Source organism: Melanotaenia boesemani, chromosome 21 (genome assembly GCF_017639745.1).
Source record: "Melanotaenia boesemani isolate fMelBoe1 chromosome 21, fMelBoe1.pri, whole genome shotgun sequence".
NCBI classification, from domain to species: domain Eukaryota; kingdom Metazoa; phylum Chordata; class Actinopteri; order Atheriniformes; family Melanotaeniidae; genus Melanotaenia; species Melanotaenia boesemani.
Window position 1 is genome coordinate 15,120,203 of NC_055702.1, and position 15,421 is coordinate 15,135,623.

Genomic DNA, 15,421 nt, shown 5'->3' on the forward strand with positions numbered 1-15,421 from the left:
TAGTTCTATTTAAAGATTACTTTTTGCTTCTTAACACCTTTGTTTATGATATAATCATGAACATCATATTTTTTTTAAATACCCACAGCTTAAACAATTAAACTGAAATTACAATTGGTAACATGGCATATAGCGGTCATGTGTCAGACCACCAGTGTTCTCATTGATTAAATGAGGACCTTTGGTTTTTAAGGAGGACTATAAAAACACAGATTAGATGCAATAAATTTCCTTGCAAATATGTAGATTTTGATCTGATCTGATTTTGCTGACTATGTTTTTCAGAATATGCTCTATACCCTGAGAACTCTTTTACACAGCTGAGCATTACAAGAAGGAAGCCAGCCATTTGTGAGTGTTGATATTTTATTTTAAGAACAAAAATCAAAGTTTAATCTTCATATCATGTTTGTAAAAGTACATCATAGCACAAAGCAGATTGGTTAGCATGTCAAAAATGAGTCACACATATTCATTAGACTGTAATGGTTTCACAAGTCACAACTTTGAGCTAAAAAAACAGGGCTGACGTTTAAATTATGAAGTGTTTGTTTGAGTGCCTGGATGAGAAACGTTTGCAAAACTGCGAAGGCTAAAATGTGCTAAATAAGTGCAAACCTTTTGCATAATTCATTAAAAATGACAAAATATGGAAAATACACCAAATATTTCATTTGACAAAAAAATTCCTTCATCAACAATATGCATATCTTTCCTTCAATTGTATTCAAGTTATATAATGATTTTACATTAACTCCACCTTAAGTTCAAGTAAAACATATATATTTGTAAATCATAAGTAAATCAAAACATTTGCTACTAAAGGAAATTAGAAATTCATTTCCAATAAGTTTATATCACTGACATTTTACAGTACCACAAATCACACCTTTAATGATAAGAATTCCCACAAATGAAAACCAAGAATTAGACACAATAGATCCACATCACACACAGCAAACGCACAAAAACTTCAGCTTCAAAGTGCTGCACAATAGTGCCTCCCGCTTCTGATTTTTATATGTTCATCAATAAAAAAGACACTCAGAGGAAAAACCTTCACAAACAGAAATACATTCAAAAGTAAGCAAATATTGAGGTAATCTAAAATATGGTCCCTCTTTGATCTCACTGAATCAGAGTTTTGGCAGTAAGCAATCCGACAATCAGGGTGACAATGGGTGTTAACAGGCCTGAAGCATCACTTCTTTGGATCTTAGTCCCTGTAAAAGAAGAAACGGGATTAATTGTGACAGAGAAGCTCATTTTCATCTACAACACTACAAAGTGTTTAAATACAAGAGAGTTTCACCAGTGTTGTCAAGCCTCTGCACCAATGGTCCCAGTGAGATGAATGTAGAGTCGTGGTACGATACGTCCCTCCTAAATCGTGTGTGGTGACCCGGGTAGCAGTGCTGTAGGAGAGCAACATTAAAGCTTCTACAGATGCTCCACTTTGTAATTTTATGTCACAAAAAGCAGCTCATTGTCGTACTTACAGCTGAGCAGTTGTTGTTTCTCAAAAGACACAAGTGGACATTGCAGTGCAAGTAGATGGATGAAAAGTTGTTGAAGGTGAACATCTTGAAGGAGAAACGAGACACAGTTGAGACGCCGTTCTGAATCATCTCCACTGTTCCATCCTCTGGATTAGGACACCTGTAAAGATAGAGGTCAGAATATAACATGTGTATAATGTAGCGACAAAGTAACATACTTGCGTTGTGAACTAATAACGAGAAGTGCTCTTTTACTCTTCAATGATTAGATCCCAACGGACAGGGTAGGTGGCCATGTTGATTGGTGTGGCCCAGCATGAGTCCAGAATGGTTGAGATCTGGCGCTGATCCACCCCTTCTGTCCGCACCTCCACATAAAACCTCTCATCCACCACCATTTCTATGTTTCTTTCACTGCTGAGGGGGAAACGGAAGTCTGCGTCCTGGTAGGGGATCATCCTCATGTGATATAAACCTTGACCAGCTGGAAGCTTCTTTCTCACAATGCTGTAAAAAAGATGGCATATACAGTATGACTGGGAGTCAATCACACATTCATCTTTCCCACTTGCTTCTCCAGCGGTTGTTATTTTAGTGAAAATGCAGCACAGGAAAAAGGAATTAATCATGTAAAGCATGCAAAGGAGTTGGTAGTATTACCTCTCCAAAGGATTGATGCCCACAGACATGGACAGAGCATGACTAAGAGGGTATTCACAGCAGAAACGCAGATGAATGTTCCTCTGACGACTGATTAGACCACCATGAGGATCCACGTCGCCTTGGATGGTGTTCTCATATATGAAATGGGTTCCATTGCTCTAAAAATAGAAAATACAAAATGGTATAAGTTGATCTTAGTAACATCTTTCAATCTGCATTGATAATGTTCTTGGCTACAAACTGTACCATGAGAACTGTCCCACAGAGCTGTTCATCATTGTCAAAGTGGAACACAAGTCGTCCATTCTGAACAGTCCCGTTGCAAGTTTCGTCTCGGAGATGGAGGGCATTGGAGTGAAAGCCTGCTTCAAACAGCTGGCAGCGAGACACGGACATAGCTCCTGCACTGCTCTCACAGGTGATGGTTGAGTCTGTTAACCAGAAAAATATATGGAAATATTTCTGGAGGTTACTCAAGCAGTTTCACTATTCTATCCTCATTATATAGCTACTTTTTAAAATAAGAAAAAAAGTAGGGTTTTAAAAGGTGTTGCCCTCACCATAGCTCTCGTTGTTGGGTCTATGATGATGCTCATCACAGAAGCAGCCGTACACTCCATCTTTCTTACCACACCATTCATACTCTGTGCAGTCCAACTCTTCACATGGATCTGATTCCTCTGGAAAAAAACATATCACAAAAAAGGATTAGACAAGGAGAAATTCAAGTGAAATAAAAACCACAAAATAACAAAATCATGGTCTTGAATACCCCACATACCACAATGCAAACCAGAACGCCACGCGGGGATGTCTAGCCCCAAAACAGAGCAGGTTTTCTCATAGGCTGAGACTGCAGAACACAGCATGCCATTGGCTCGAGAGTAGAGGCACAGATCGTAGACACAGGAAGTGAAAAATGGCTGGGGGTCAGAGTGCAGGTGGCAGGCACTGAATGGGCCACTGGTGTTGGTGATGATGCTGCACAGTTCAGTGTATTCTGCTATATAGCGACAGTTACTCAGTCCACCACCGCTTCGATCATCTGTGGATCCACATCTGGGAAAGCAGTTCCAAATGAAAGATTTAGGACTTTGTCACAACATACAGTACATTCTTGCAAAATGTGAAAATAATGTGAGGAATTGTGATGTCTTCAGAACACCTCACCCTGGTTGGCTTGTTGATGACTTCCAGCTGTTTCCAAACTCATTGTCGTTTTGTGCTAGAGCGCCGCTGGGTAACACTTTGTCATCTGAAGAATTACCATTGAAGTTTCCACACATCCCAGTGACTCTGTTCTGAAGGTGTCGACCCATTCTGACCAGTAAAGTACTGTGACCATCAAACTGGACAATGAACTCCACTGCATTAAAAGCAATGGAGCTTCCCTGCATCAACACCTGGCCTAAGGTTCCTGCAGCGGTGGGAAGAGACACCTCAGATCCATTTACCTGTAAGGATGAGTGATCAGAGAGTTAAATAGAAAGTAGAGCACATTTGAAAAATGGATCTTCTTTAAAGTGTTCAGGAGTTTACCTTTACTCTTCTGTTCGGTCCAAGCCTGACATGCACACTCTCTTGTTGTTTTGTGAGGTAAACATCCACTACTGACACAAATGACACAAGGTTGTTGCCACGGTGATTGTTGGTGGCTACTACCGTAAACTGGGTTTCATTGTTGCCGTGGCCAACACTTTCAGTGATGATGTATGAACATGTGCCCTGGAAATGAGCCAGATTTCCATCAAAGGTGATGTAGTGTGGATCCCCCCACACAGTGCAGGTAGACATTGAATCATAACAGCCCAGCTGGCCATCCCTGATGGTGCACTCTTGTGCAGGAGTGCATGAAACAGAAGAACAGCGCAGGTCATTGGGAGCGTGGCACTTGCATAGCTGGGAGCAACCGTCTGTCCAGAAGGACTCCCCAGCCTGTAGGATGGGAGAGAAAATGTAAATAAGAAAAACATCCACAAAGTTCCAGTTGTTTGTTTTTGTTTTTTTTTGTTTTTTTTTTGTTTGTTTGTTTGTTTGTTGTTTATGCTGCAGCAAAAAAAAAAAAAGGTTTAACAGAGTACAAGAGTCTGCTGAAGTTGTTTTATCACTCATTTTTGCTTGATTTTTGTCAAGGCTGTCAAAATTAAAATATTTATAAAGAGAGATCAATCTTTAAAATTAGCACCAAAATCTTTTAACACATTAACACATAAAAAATGAGTTGTTGTACATGCCATATTAAAAATAAATTTGACATTATTGCAGCGAAAGAAACTGATTTTGGGGATGTAGGTGCTTTGTCACAGCAGTGAACCACCAAAAAAACACTTGATCCTCCTTATTTATGAAGATTCTGACAGATTTCCAGCATTACATTTAGAGGATGGCAATAAGATGACCCATTTCATACATCACACAATTAATCGCTGAGGCCTTGCATGGGGGTGGGGGTTGCAAGCACCAACATATGTAATCTTGGGTGTCAGTTTGGGTTATGCAGTCTTCACAAAAAGAGGATATGAGTGCTATCTGTCTGGCACTACTCTCAAAATAAACTTAAAATTAGCACTAAAGTGTATCATTGCATTAATATGAAGAAAAATGTCAATGAAAATGAAAATGATCGGAGTGTAGATTTCCCTAATAAATACTACTCTGAGGTTGTGCTACATTATCAAAGTATTGTACATGCTGCAAAGGAGAAAAACTATAATAAACTATTGTTGTTGTTCCTATGTTGTGTATCTTTCTTTGTAGGTTTTGTTGACCTGCTGTGGCTTTGCTGTAAGATGATAGCTGTGTTGTTTGGAACCAGAATTGTTATTCTTTTGCCAAGTATTCTCTCACTCTGTCAGTTACATCTTAGCTTAATAATCTGAGGAAATTCAAGACTAGGTATCAAATAAGCAACAAGAACAACAAGTTTGGCATGTTTATCTTATTCTTACCTGACCTTTTGTCATAAATGTCATTGCCACCCAAACAATTGCTTAGGAATTATAAGAAAGTATTAAATATATATAGAAGATGGAGTTAAAATTGCTGGGAAGGAATTGTTGATGGCGTGTACTGTGAAAAGCGTGCAAAATCAAATGTTATCTTATATCAATGTCATTATTAAATTCAACTCTTCAAACTCACTATTGAAATTAAGTTTTGATCTATAAATCTGTTAAATAATTTAACAAGGTAACTTAAGATGGCATGGCAATGACTTACATTATAGTAGAAGCCGTCATGTTGGCAGCCACAACGCTCCACAGGAACACAGCTGCTCCCACTCCTGACAAAGCCATCATCACAGAAACATCCTTCTGAGCAAACATGGTTACAGGTGGCATCAGTGCTGCTGGCACAGGTGTGACCACAGTCTGTTCCACACAACTCATAATGACTGTGGGCTGGACAGTCAAGCCCTTAATGCATGAGAAAACAAGTGATGGTATTAAAACACAATTCTTTCAGATAAGATACAATAATCACTTTCAGAAAGCTTTTTTTTTAAATGGTTACACAATGACAGGCTGACTCACTGCAGGTGGTGTTCTGTCTCCAAGGGTAAATTCGGACATTTGCAGACTGACAAGCACCAATGTAAGCTTCAATGCTCCTGCAGAGGAGATCGTTGCCTCTGTTTCCCCCCACGCAAACATCAAACACGCAGTCGCTAAAATATGGTGCTGGAACCACCTGCTCGTGGCAGAAGCTGAAGGGGCCATCTGCTGCCTGAATCACCTCGCACTGAGCTCTAGCAGGCTGATCATTATCGCATTGTGGGCAGGAGGAGCCACACCCATCACTGCATGTGTAGTTGCCGGGAACTTTCCACGCTGTCCCAAAAGCATCTGGAGTAGAGAGTGTCATTCCACTCGGCGCAAGGAAGTCATCGTTTGGATTGTCATTAAAGTTTCCACAAAGTCCACATGTTTTTTCTCTGATGAATTTCAGAAACGATAAAATATAAAATAAGCGAAAAAATTATATGTTATACTACAAACTAAATATTTTTATTATTATTGTTATTATTATCAATAATGATAATTATAATAATAATAATATATTTAGATAAGAAGAAAACATTAGTAAGTAACATTCAGTATGTAGAGATCCTGAGGGATACAGCATTTATTGTAAAGCATTCACATCTCATTAGCTCATCAAAATATTTAAGTCTGAGCAATAGTAAACAGCATTTACTTGTAATTCGGAGGTACAGAAATAGACACTGTGCTCCAGCCATCATATGCGACACTTAGCCCAAAGTCTGTACTGACAAATGTTTGCGCCCCAGTTGCAACAATAGACACATTTCCATTCAAGAGAATTGGCAGATTTCTTGTTATTCCATCTACCTATAGAAAAACAAAATGAGAGGAAGGAGTAATATTTATTTATACCTGACTGATAACAGTTTTTTTTTTTTACTTGATATTGATATGAACGACCTGTGAACAAGTTTTATGGGACAATGTTAGCTGACATGGACATATTTTCAACAGCAATCTCTATAGTAATTTCTGATCTAAATATCTAAAGACATTGAGGGCAAAGTCATAAATCAGCTTAACAATGGTGCTAGATAAACTACATCAATATTTTGAAAATATATCAGACATCTTGACTAAACTTACCTCTGCCATGCCCCTGTTATTTCCGGACAAACGCACTTGATAGCCCAACACATTCACAACAACTTCAGCTGTGATAGAAACTGGCAGCCCACTCCATGGCTCATTCTTGGCTTCCACAGAAAACTGATGGAGTCCATCAGTAGCATTGCAAACTGTTGCCAGAACATAGCGGCAGGTTCCCTGGAAGTCATAGGCCTTCCTGTCAAAGGTGAGGTAGTGAGGGTCTCCAGATGCAGAGCATATGCCATGAGGGCTGGGATGGCAACCAAACTCCCCCTCTACCACACGGCAGGACTCCTGAGAACCGCAAGAATTGGGAAAACACTGAACTGCACCAGTTACACCATTACAGGTGCAAAAGCTCTGACACTGTTCACCATCCCAGAACTGTTCACCGCTTTGCCGATAGCGTCCTTGGTGATAGCATCCGCAGGATGTTGGTGGCACACACTGGTTGCCATTGAGGACAAAACCATTATCACACTGGCAACCTTCCTCGCATGGAGTGTCACAGGTGAAGGGGAAAGAGAGGCTGGGGCAGGCAGAAGGACATGAGGTTCCACAGAGTTCATAATGGCTGTTTGATGGGCAGGTTAGCTCTATAGAAAAAGGAAAAAAAAAAACAGGTTATTTCTAAAAATATCACTCAATGTGTTTTAATCAATGCTGTCTCCATGAAATGAGGAAAAGTGTTTACCACAGTTAGTTGCATTTCTCCACTGTCCCAGGGAAACATCCCTCTGTTGGCACATGAGTGCATAATCTCGTAGGACCTGACACAGGGTGGATGCAGGATCTGTTGAGCCATTGACAATCCCCACACACACACCCACCTGCTGCCATGGATCCACTACACCCCAACATGGCGTGAACGGGCCATCTGGTGAGGTGAGAATGCTACAGTGCTGGAGAGAATTGTAACTGGGCACTAAGTCACGAGGTGTGGTCTCCACACAGTGAGCTGCAAGAGAACCATCCCGCCAACTGTCCCCAAACTCTTGAGAACTGTAAACCAGAATGCCATCAGGTGTGCGGAAGTCATCATATTGCTGACCATTGTAGTTTCCACAGAGTCCACCCAGTGAACTGCTGTAGACCACAGGCGCAGAGACACGGACATAGTGAGGCCAGACCGTTTGCACAGTTACACCAAAGGCAGTGCGAAGGATGATACCGTAAGTGCTGCTTTGGAAGATGCGGATTCTGTTGGTCCCAGAGCTGAAAGGTAGTCTGATCTGCTGACCATCAACCTGCAGGACAATTTTAATATTCATAATCAAATTTTCTGGTTTACAGGGATCTATCTTTTAGATTCACTCATAAAATAAATAACTTATTTCTGATAAACAGATACACATCTCTTGCATGTACAAAATATATGTAAAGATTTCCTCACACATGTCCTGTGGTGAATCACTTTAAACTAAAAAGACTAAAACAAATACAATTGAGTCAATTACCAGAACGTTGCTGCTTCTTTCCATTTCAATGGTGATTTGTGTTCCCTCTGCCTCAAATTTAAGAACATTGGAAAAGCCCTGCTGGCCTCTTGGCACTTTTTCTGTGGTCACTGTAAAGTGTGGGTAATCAGACAATCCCATTACTCTGGCAAGTGTCAATCGACATGCACCAGGATACTCATAAGTCTGTCCATCAAATGTTTGATATGACCCTGGGCCCCTCATCCAGCATGTTGCATAGCTGTTTGGTCTGCATCCTCTCTCTCCGTGTTCTACAAGGCATGATTCATGTGGACCACATTGATGGTGGCTGCAAGTCATGGAGCCATAACTACAGCTGCAGCGCCTCCCACAATTCTCATCTAGTATTACAGTTTCTCCAGAGCGATAGTAGCGACCCTCAAAGCTGCAGCCACAATCTTCTTGAGGTACACAGACCCCACCACTAAGGATGTAGCCTGTATTGCAGACACAACTCTCCTGATTAGGGAGAGGGCAGTTGTATGTGGAATTGGGGTTGACACAGGTGGGTGGACATCCTGTACCTTGGGACTCAAAGTGGCTATTGGCTGGGCAGGGAATTTCTAGACAAAAGAAAACATAATTGATTTTTACATTGTGTCTTTTTTACATATATATATATATATATATATATATATATATATATATATATATATACTTTTAGCAACTGAGAAACATACCACAGAAGCCTGGTGTCCTCCAGCTTGGTAGTTGGATTCCATTTTGTTGGCATTGACTTGCATACACATTTAAAGCTTGACACAGAATGGGCTGATACCCTCCACCTATGCACAGATCATACACACAACTTTCCATAAACGTCGCTGGGGGAAGTTGTTGGTGGCATGCAGCAAAAGGTCCAGAGCTGCTTTGGAGGATACCACAGTGAGCAGTATTGCTGTATAATGATCTCTGAGCCTGAGTGCAGGCAGCACAGTCCAGACCTCCGCACTGAGCCTCACAACCAGGGTCCTCATCCCCAGAGGCTTTCCAGCTGTTTGCAAAAGCCACGTCAGAGCTCACAACCTCACCATCACGGGTTTGAAAGTCATCATTAGGGAGATTGTTGAAGTTTCCACAGAGTCCACATGTTGCATTCAGGTAAGTGTACGGCACACTGATTTGGACGTAGTGATATGTGTCATAAGATACCATTAAGCCGAAATTAGTGCTGACAACCACAGAAAATCCTGATTCAAAGACCTGGACTGTGCCATTACTTAGGGAGAAAGGAGTTGCTGCAAAGTTTCCATTAACCTGCAAGCAAAACAGTTTACAAAAAGTAAATGAATATGAACCAAATAAAAAAATTCAGTAAGTGATAGTGAGTTTAATTTTGCTAACCTTGGCTTCACCATGATGTCCTTTGACTAGCTCAATGGTGTCATTGTTGACATACACTTTGACCAGTCGTGTCCAGGCAACTTGAGTGCTTCCTCTGTGCTCATTCTTGCCCTCTACTCTGTAGTAAGGCAACCCATACTGACACTGTTCTGAAAGAACGTAAGTGCAGGTGCCTTGAAAGTGAAACAATGTGTTATCGAAGGTGTAGTAATGTGGATCACCACTGATGGTGCAGGTGCGTCTCTGCACTGTCTGGCAGGAGAACTGAAAGGAAGTTGGCTGGCAGATTTGGGAGAAGGTGCAGGGCTGGTAGGAACACTGCAGGCCTGTTCTGGTGCAGGTGCATTTCTGTGCACAGGTGTTGTCAGTCCAGAATGAATCTCCTAGCTGCACAGGGTCACCTTTGAAAAGAAGAACAGTTCTTCATTTCTTTAAAATGCTTTCATTCTAACTTGCAAACACTGTTACTATACTTCAAAGAAATTATTCTCACAGTAGTGACAAAAAACGAAGAAATGAAGAAGAAGAGCTGTTCAAGTATGTAACACACTCCTTACTTCATAACAAAGACAAATTTATCAACATACATAGACTACGCTGGTTCCCAGTGTAATCTTCCATTGCAGCGGTTATCACGTATGCACAATACTGTTGCATTTGGCTTAGGTCTTACCATTGAAGTAGCAGTTTCTTGATCCATAATCTAACCGCAAAGCCCAGCGACCAGGAACGTTGACATTACTGCTGTGACTGAAAACAGAGCTTTCGCCTGATGCATTTTGAGAGAAGGATCCAGGGATAGTGAAATGGTGGGGAGAATTGATGGTGTCATATCCCGCCTGCAAATTACACATCACAGGGATCATTTTAATTTCATTCATATTTCATAACGTGCACATTGGCACCAGTGCATTTCTGAGACTAAGAGATGGCAGCTTCAGACATTGCTTGATTATATTACATATTTTTAATTATTCTAACCTCAATAGCCCTTGTTGTATATGCTATGGACCCATAGTTCAATAGCACAAATGAGTAGCGGCCATCAGTGGTTAAGACTGCTTGAGCTGTTGCACGCTGAAAAAGAAATCAACTTCTTCAGTTTCACTTAGACAAAATTATAGATGCAACACATACGTTATATCACTAGATCTCACAATGCACATTTAAGCATTTAAAATAAGAACACTTACTGTGCCAGTTTGTGGAAAATAGGCCACCTCATACCATGTTGCAATAAAGACCCAGTTGGCATTAAAGATCAGTCCGGGAAAGTAATTATTAATGTCCGATGTGGCGCGTTGGAGTAAATAGCCACTGGTGTGTTGCTCATAGTAGATATCACCATTTCCTCTGTTGTCCAAATCTGTCCAGAGTGCAGCGATGATGTCAATGTGTCCGTACATTGGAAAAGGTTGTGGGGTAAAGCTACCCCATGGTGTGGTAAAGGTCAGGTGTCCGTTGTGGTTCACCTGGATATAGACAATATAGTAATATAAATAACTTGTTATGAACAAGGAGTTTGCACATAGTCAATACAATAACTTTAAATAATATTTAACCAAATGTCAACATGTATTTACCCACAGTATGATAATATGCTGAATTTATAACTTCAAGTAAATTTGAAGATATGTTTTAAAGTTAGCTTCTAAGTAATCTTAATCATCTACTTAATTTTAAACATTCACGAATCATTGTATTTATTATACTTTGCCAAACAGTGGATGATTTTTGGATCAAGTATTATTTAATTATTTTATGTAATTAGCAACTTTAATTCACACTAAAAGGTAAATTAAGTTTAAAACCATAAAAAGGTCATAAAGGGGAATTAACTGTATTTCTTTCTTTTTTTTTTCTTTGTTGTTTTTGTTGTTTTTTGTTTTTGTTATTTTAATATAAAAAACATATTTAGGTTTATGTTATTCTCGACCTAATTATCGGATTTTACAAATCAACCTAGTCTACTTTTCTTTATATTTTCTTCTAACCTTTTCTTCCTTCTGTTCTTTCTTTCTTTATAAATTTGCTTATTTATTAATGTGTGTCCTTATTTAAGAATTCATTTCTGTATTTAAGTATCTGTATGATAATTAGCTGGCTGGGCTCGATGTAATGAGTTGTCTTTAGGTCGCAGTGATTACTCTGGTACACACTGAAACTTTTCCAGCATTGCTCTTTGTTTGGTACAAGACACTTGGCTGAATGGTTGAAAATCAAAAATTTTAACTGCTGTATTAATAAAAATAAGGTAAGCTTACATAAATCTGATTATAGGACTGTCCAAAAAACACAAAAGGTTGTAGAAGGGCAATCTCAGGGGAACTTCCATCATCTGAATGAGAACTCGTTATGCCATTAACCGGGTAAAGGGGTCCTAGAAAGAACAAGAGACATTATTATTTATTTATTTATCTTGTCGCAGAATTACTATTCATACCAGCTTTATGTTTTGAGATCATGACAACAAATCAATAAAATTAAAGTTTGAATCTATCATTTCTTACAATGTGACATCATCAAAATTGTTATTCCATCATCACAAGATACTAAAGTAAGAGAATGAGATCTTCTTTTGTGTTCACTTCTGAATAAAAAAAATAGGATGACATAAAGATTGTGAGAACATTCCAGTTTTTTATTATTGAGGAAAAATTTGAGCTGGTTCGGGTATTACCCAACAGGCTACCTAAAAATCTACTGTAGGTGTGCATCCCTACAACAATGCCAAAAATGTAGGAAACATTTACTCATTGTGATTAAGAATCTCTATTTTCTTATCTCAAACCAATATGTTTGTAGATTTTCCCTGTTTTTATCAAACATTTTTAAAAAAGGAAAAAAAAACACAAATTTCCAGCCACCACTATTTACTTATGCTGAAGATGCGATGATACAATAACTGTTTTAATTAAGAAAAACTCTTTTCATAACACATGCATGGTTTTCTTTCTTTTGCTCTTTTTTTAAGAATCATAAAAAAATTAATAATTAAAATAGTTGCTTTATATTTTTTAATCCAGAAAGCCCAGTTGTAAATAAAATAGTGGAAAGTTAATAAAAGGATAAAAGAAGATTGAAGAGATAAAGAAAACTATACCAACAACATGAGTTCCTTAGATTTAACTTCAAGTAAGATTACAATCAAAGAATGAGGAGCATCTGTGACAGAAAAAACACTTCCAACTACATCACCAAACAGGTTGGCCTGTACCAATTTCACCCGCTCTATTTAGCAGGTAAAGTGCTGTTACCTTCATTTGGTTTTAATATTTCATTAACAACAGGATAACTGTAAGTTTTTTTAAATTAGTTATGCAGGGGTTTTATTATAAGCCTCTGTGCTGTAAACTGTGCTCAAAAATAACAAAATCAATACTATTTTAATCTAATTCTAAGATTATGTGATGTTGCGGAAGATTTGCAAATTAACCCTCTGGTGCATGAATTGTTACAAAACAGTACCACATTTTTTAAAATAAAATATTTTACTTCTATTTTCTTCTAGAGTGATGTTTTTTCTGTTTTTTAATCTTATTTTACTCAGTGTATGGATTGTTCTACTTTATCTATGAAAATATTTATAAAATAATATCTTGTCATATTAATATAACATAAATTTTCTATAAAAACACCTGGATCATTTTCTTGTCCTGTTTATCACTGAGGCAAACTTGATAATTACAATGTATGTTTATTATACTATATCAAATGCAGTTTTTCTTTATACGTGGCAGAGTATTGGTGACTCACTAATGTCCAATGAAGTTGCTAATGTATGATTCCCACCCATGCATACATTTAAAAACAGCCTTTAAATATGTGTCTACTGTAGTGGACACTATGCACCAGATATCTTACAGTAAGATATCTTGATATCTTTGCAAGTCCGCATTAGATTTGCAGCAATTTGTGACAATGAGGAGTAAGAAAAATTGAACAAAACTGCACTGAATGCCAGTTTGATGATGTTATAAAGTCTTCAAATACACAGAAAAAGAAGAAGCAGAAGCAGTTAACATGTACAAAAGATGAATAACAGAAGCAGTGGTTTGCTTGTTGTAAGAAGATGTGTATCTGTTTCTTGTTGTAAGAAACTTGTACATATTTGCTTCACAAACTTAGTTTGCTGGGAAATCAGAACAACAGATTTAATAATGAGCATCAAATTCTAAAGTGAGTAAGTTGAGGACGTATTAGAATTCATCCACTAGGTTCTCAGTTTATAGGAACTGCTTTATATCTTTCAACTAATTAATATCTATGAAATCCAAAATATTTTTCGGGACATGAGCTGCAGTTAACACCCATCTGCATGAAGCTCATTCCCTCATTCCTGTTGCTCATCATCTTTTCAGTCGATATAGAATCCAGAATTCCTTGTTTAATCTAGATATACAATGTTATCTTGAAATACTGCAATACTTTGACTACATGACTGAAGAGCAGGAACAAACAAACAAAAACAGTTTAAATTTCAACTGACCTGAACTCTGAGATGCTGCACCACCTATGAAAACAAGCACACGCATATGATTGGAAAAGACTCTGAGATGGTAAATTTTAACACACACAAATCAGTAACTGAATTTTTGTAAATACGGCCATACAAATTTATTCTCAATGGATCAATACTTACTTATCACTGACAGAACAAGCAGAGGCAGAATGATTTGACCTGCCATTCTTCAAAGTTCAAAAGTCAAACCTACCAAACATATATGATAAAAAAATAAATATAATTAAGATTTATGTACTTGTATACTTATGTATTATATATATATAAGGTAAATTACTTATATTTTATTTATAATAAGTACATATCACTAAAATGGAATTAAACACATCTTTTTATCACTTTGTTTAAAATATTTTATTAGTCTAAAATGAATACATTACCTCTGAGCTGCTCTCTTCTGCATTTCAGGTTAGGCTGCACTGCATCAACAAGCTTTTATATAGTGAAACCATGCCCATTTCCGGAACAATTTGGCACGCAGAGCATCGTTCTGCATGATGTAATGCTGGACAGGACGGGGTTAAAAAAAAAAAACACCTGGCACTGTTTCAGCTAGCAGTCTCTCTTCCAGTAAGGTGCACAGATTAAACACAATCCTTCCTGATGCTAACTTTTCATTGCACTGTACACATTCATGCGAGAACGTATCCTCCCATTCAGTTCTTGGGTAAAACTACAAAGGAAGAAGGTTTAAAAGAAAAAATCATAATAAGATCTGTCTGATTTCTCTGAACAGCTGATAGGAAACCAAATTAACTGCTATATGTGCAGGCTGCTGTTCAGACGTGTGCCATGATAAAAGTTAGGAGTATGCTATGTTATATGCTGGCTGTCAAATGTACGGCCCAAGGGCCAAAACCAGTCTGCCAGGGTGTCCAATCCTGCGACTGGGATGAATTTGGTTAATGTGGAAATGACAATGGAGACAATCACATTTCCTAGTTTGTCCACATGAGATTGCTTTTTTATGTTTAAGTAAAATACATTTACAAGGCAGGAGGGAAATTTGTTATATCTTTCATATATTTCTTACTAAACAGATCTCACTTTAGTTTGCATTATAAGATGAGTTAGTTCAGGTGGTTCAGGTTCATAATATATTTTTTTAAAGAATAGTTCATTAAATGTAAACATGTTGATAATGTACTTGTACTTTTTCACAGTAAAACTACGGGAAGCATTTTTCATTATTTATTGATAATTAGGTTATTATGTCATACCTCTCCATCTTGCTTCTAAACTGCGACTGGTGTCCTGTTTTAGCTTTTCACTGCCACATGA

At 38.2% G+C, this 15,421-nt stretch overlaps 1 protein-coding gene across 2 annotated transcripts; it reads right to left on the reverse strand.

The window, feature by feature from the left end:
• Positions 1-352: 352 nt before the first annotated feature.
• On the reverse strand, positions 353-14,561 carry LOC121633003 (alpha-tectorin-like). Of its 2 annotated transcripts, none has more exons than XM_041974851.1 (25): positions 14,521-14,561; positions 14,261-14,329; positions 14,108-14,131; positions 11,883-11,998; positions 10,812-11,090; positions 10,600-10,695; positions 10,292-10,457; positions 9,619-10,019; positions 8,955-9,531; positions 8,254-8,837; positions 7,491-8,043; positions 6,794-7,392; positions 6,360-6,514; positions 5,696-6,096; positions 5,382-5,578; positions 3,702-4,097; positions 3,333-3,616; positions 2,944-3,221; positions 2,723-2,842; positions 2,409-2,593; positions 2,160-2,320; positions 1,755-2,006; positions 1,500-1,659; positions 1,313-1,415; positions 353-1,223 (listed from the first exon to the last, which is right to left on the reverse strand). In XM_041974851.1, exons 2-25 carry the CDS (start codon positions 14,304-14,306, stop codon positions 1,129-1,131), a joined length of 6,228 nt encoding a protein of 2,075 aa, XP_041830785.1. In that variant the 5' UTR covers positions 14,307-14,329; positions 14,521-14,561; the 3' UTR covers positions 353-1,128. The 2 variants fall into 2 exon arrangements, with proteins under 2 accessions (XP_041830785.1, XP_041830784.1); XM_041974850.1 differs by having other exon boundaries at positions 6,360-6,510; positions 6,790-7,392.
• Positions 14,562-15,421: the final 860 nt, after the last annotated feature.

What these genes read in the sequence shown, in the direction of transcription:
- LOC121633003 (XM_041974851.1), bottom strand. Translation starts at nt 14,306, where the DNA reads ATGGCAGGTCAAATCATTCTGCCTCTGCTTGTTCTGTCAGTGATAA. An exon ending in GACATCATGGTGAAGCCAAG is followed by an intron (nt 9,532 to 9,618) that starts GTTAGCAAAATT and finishes TTTTGCTTGCAG; the next exon opens with GTTAATGGAAACTTTGCAGC. An exon ending in GCGTTCTGGTTTGCATTGTG is followed by an intron (nt 2,843 to 2,943) that starts GTATGTGGGGTA and finishes GTTTTTTTCCAG; the next exon opens with AGGAATCAGATCCATGTGAA.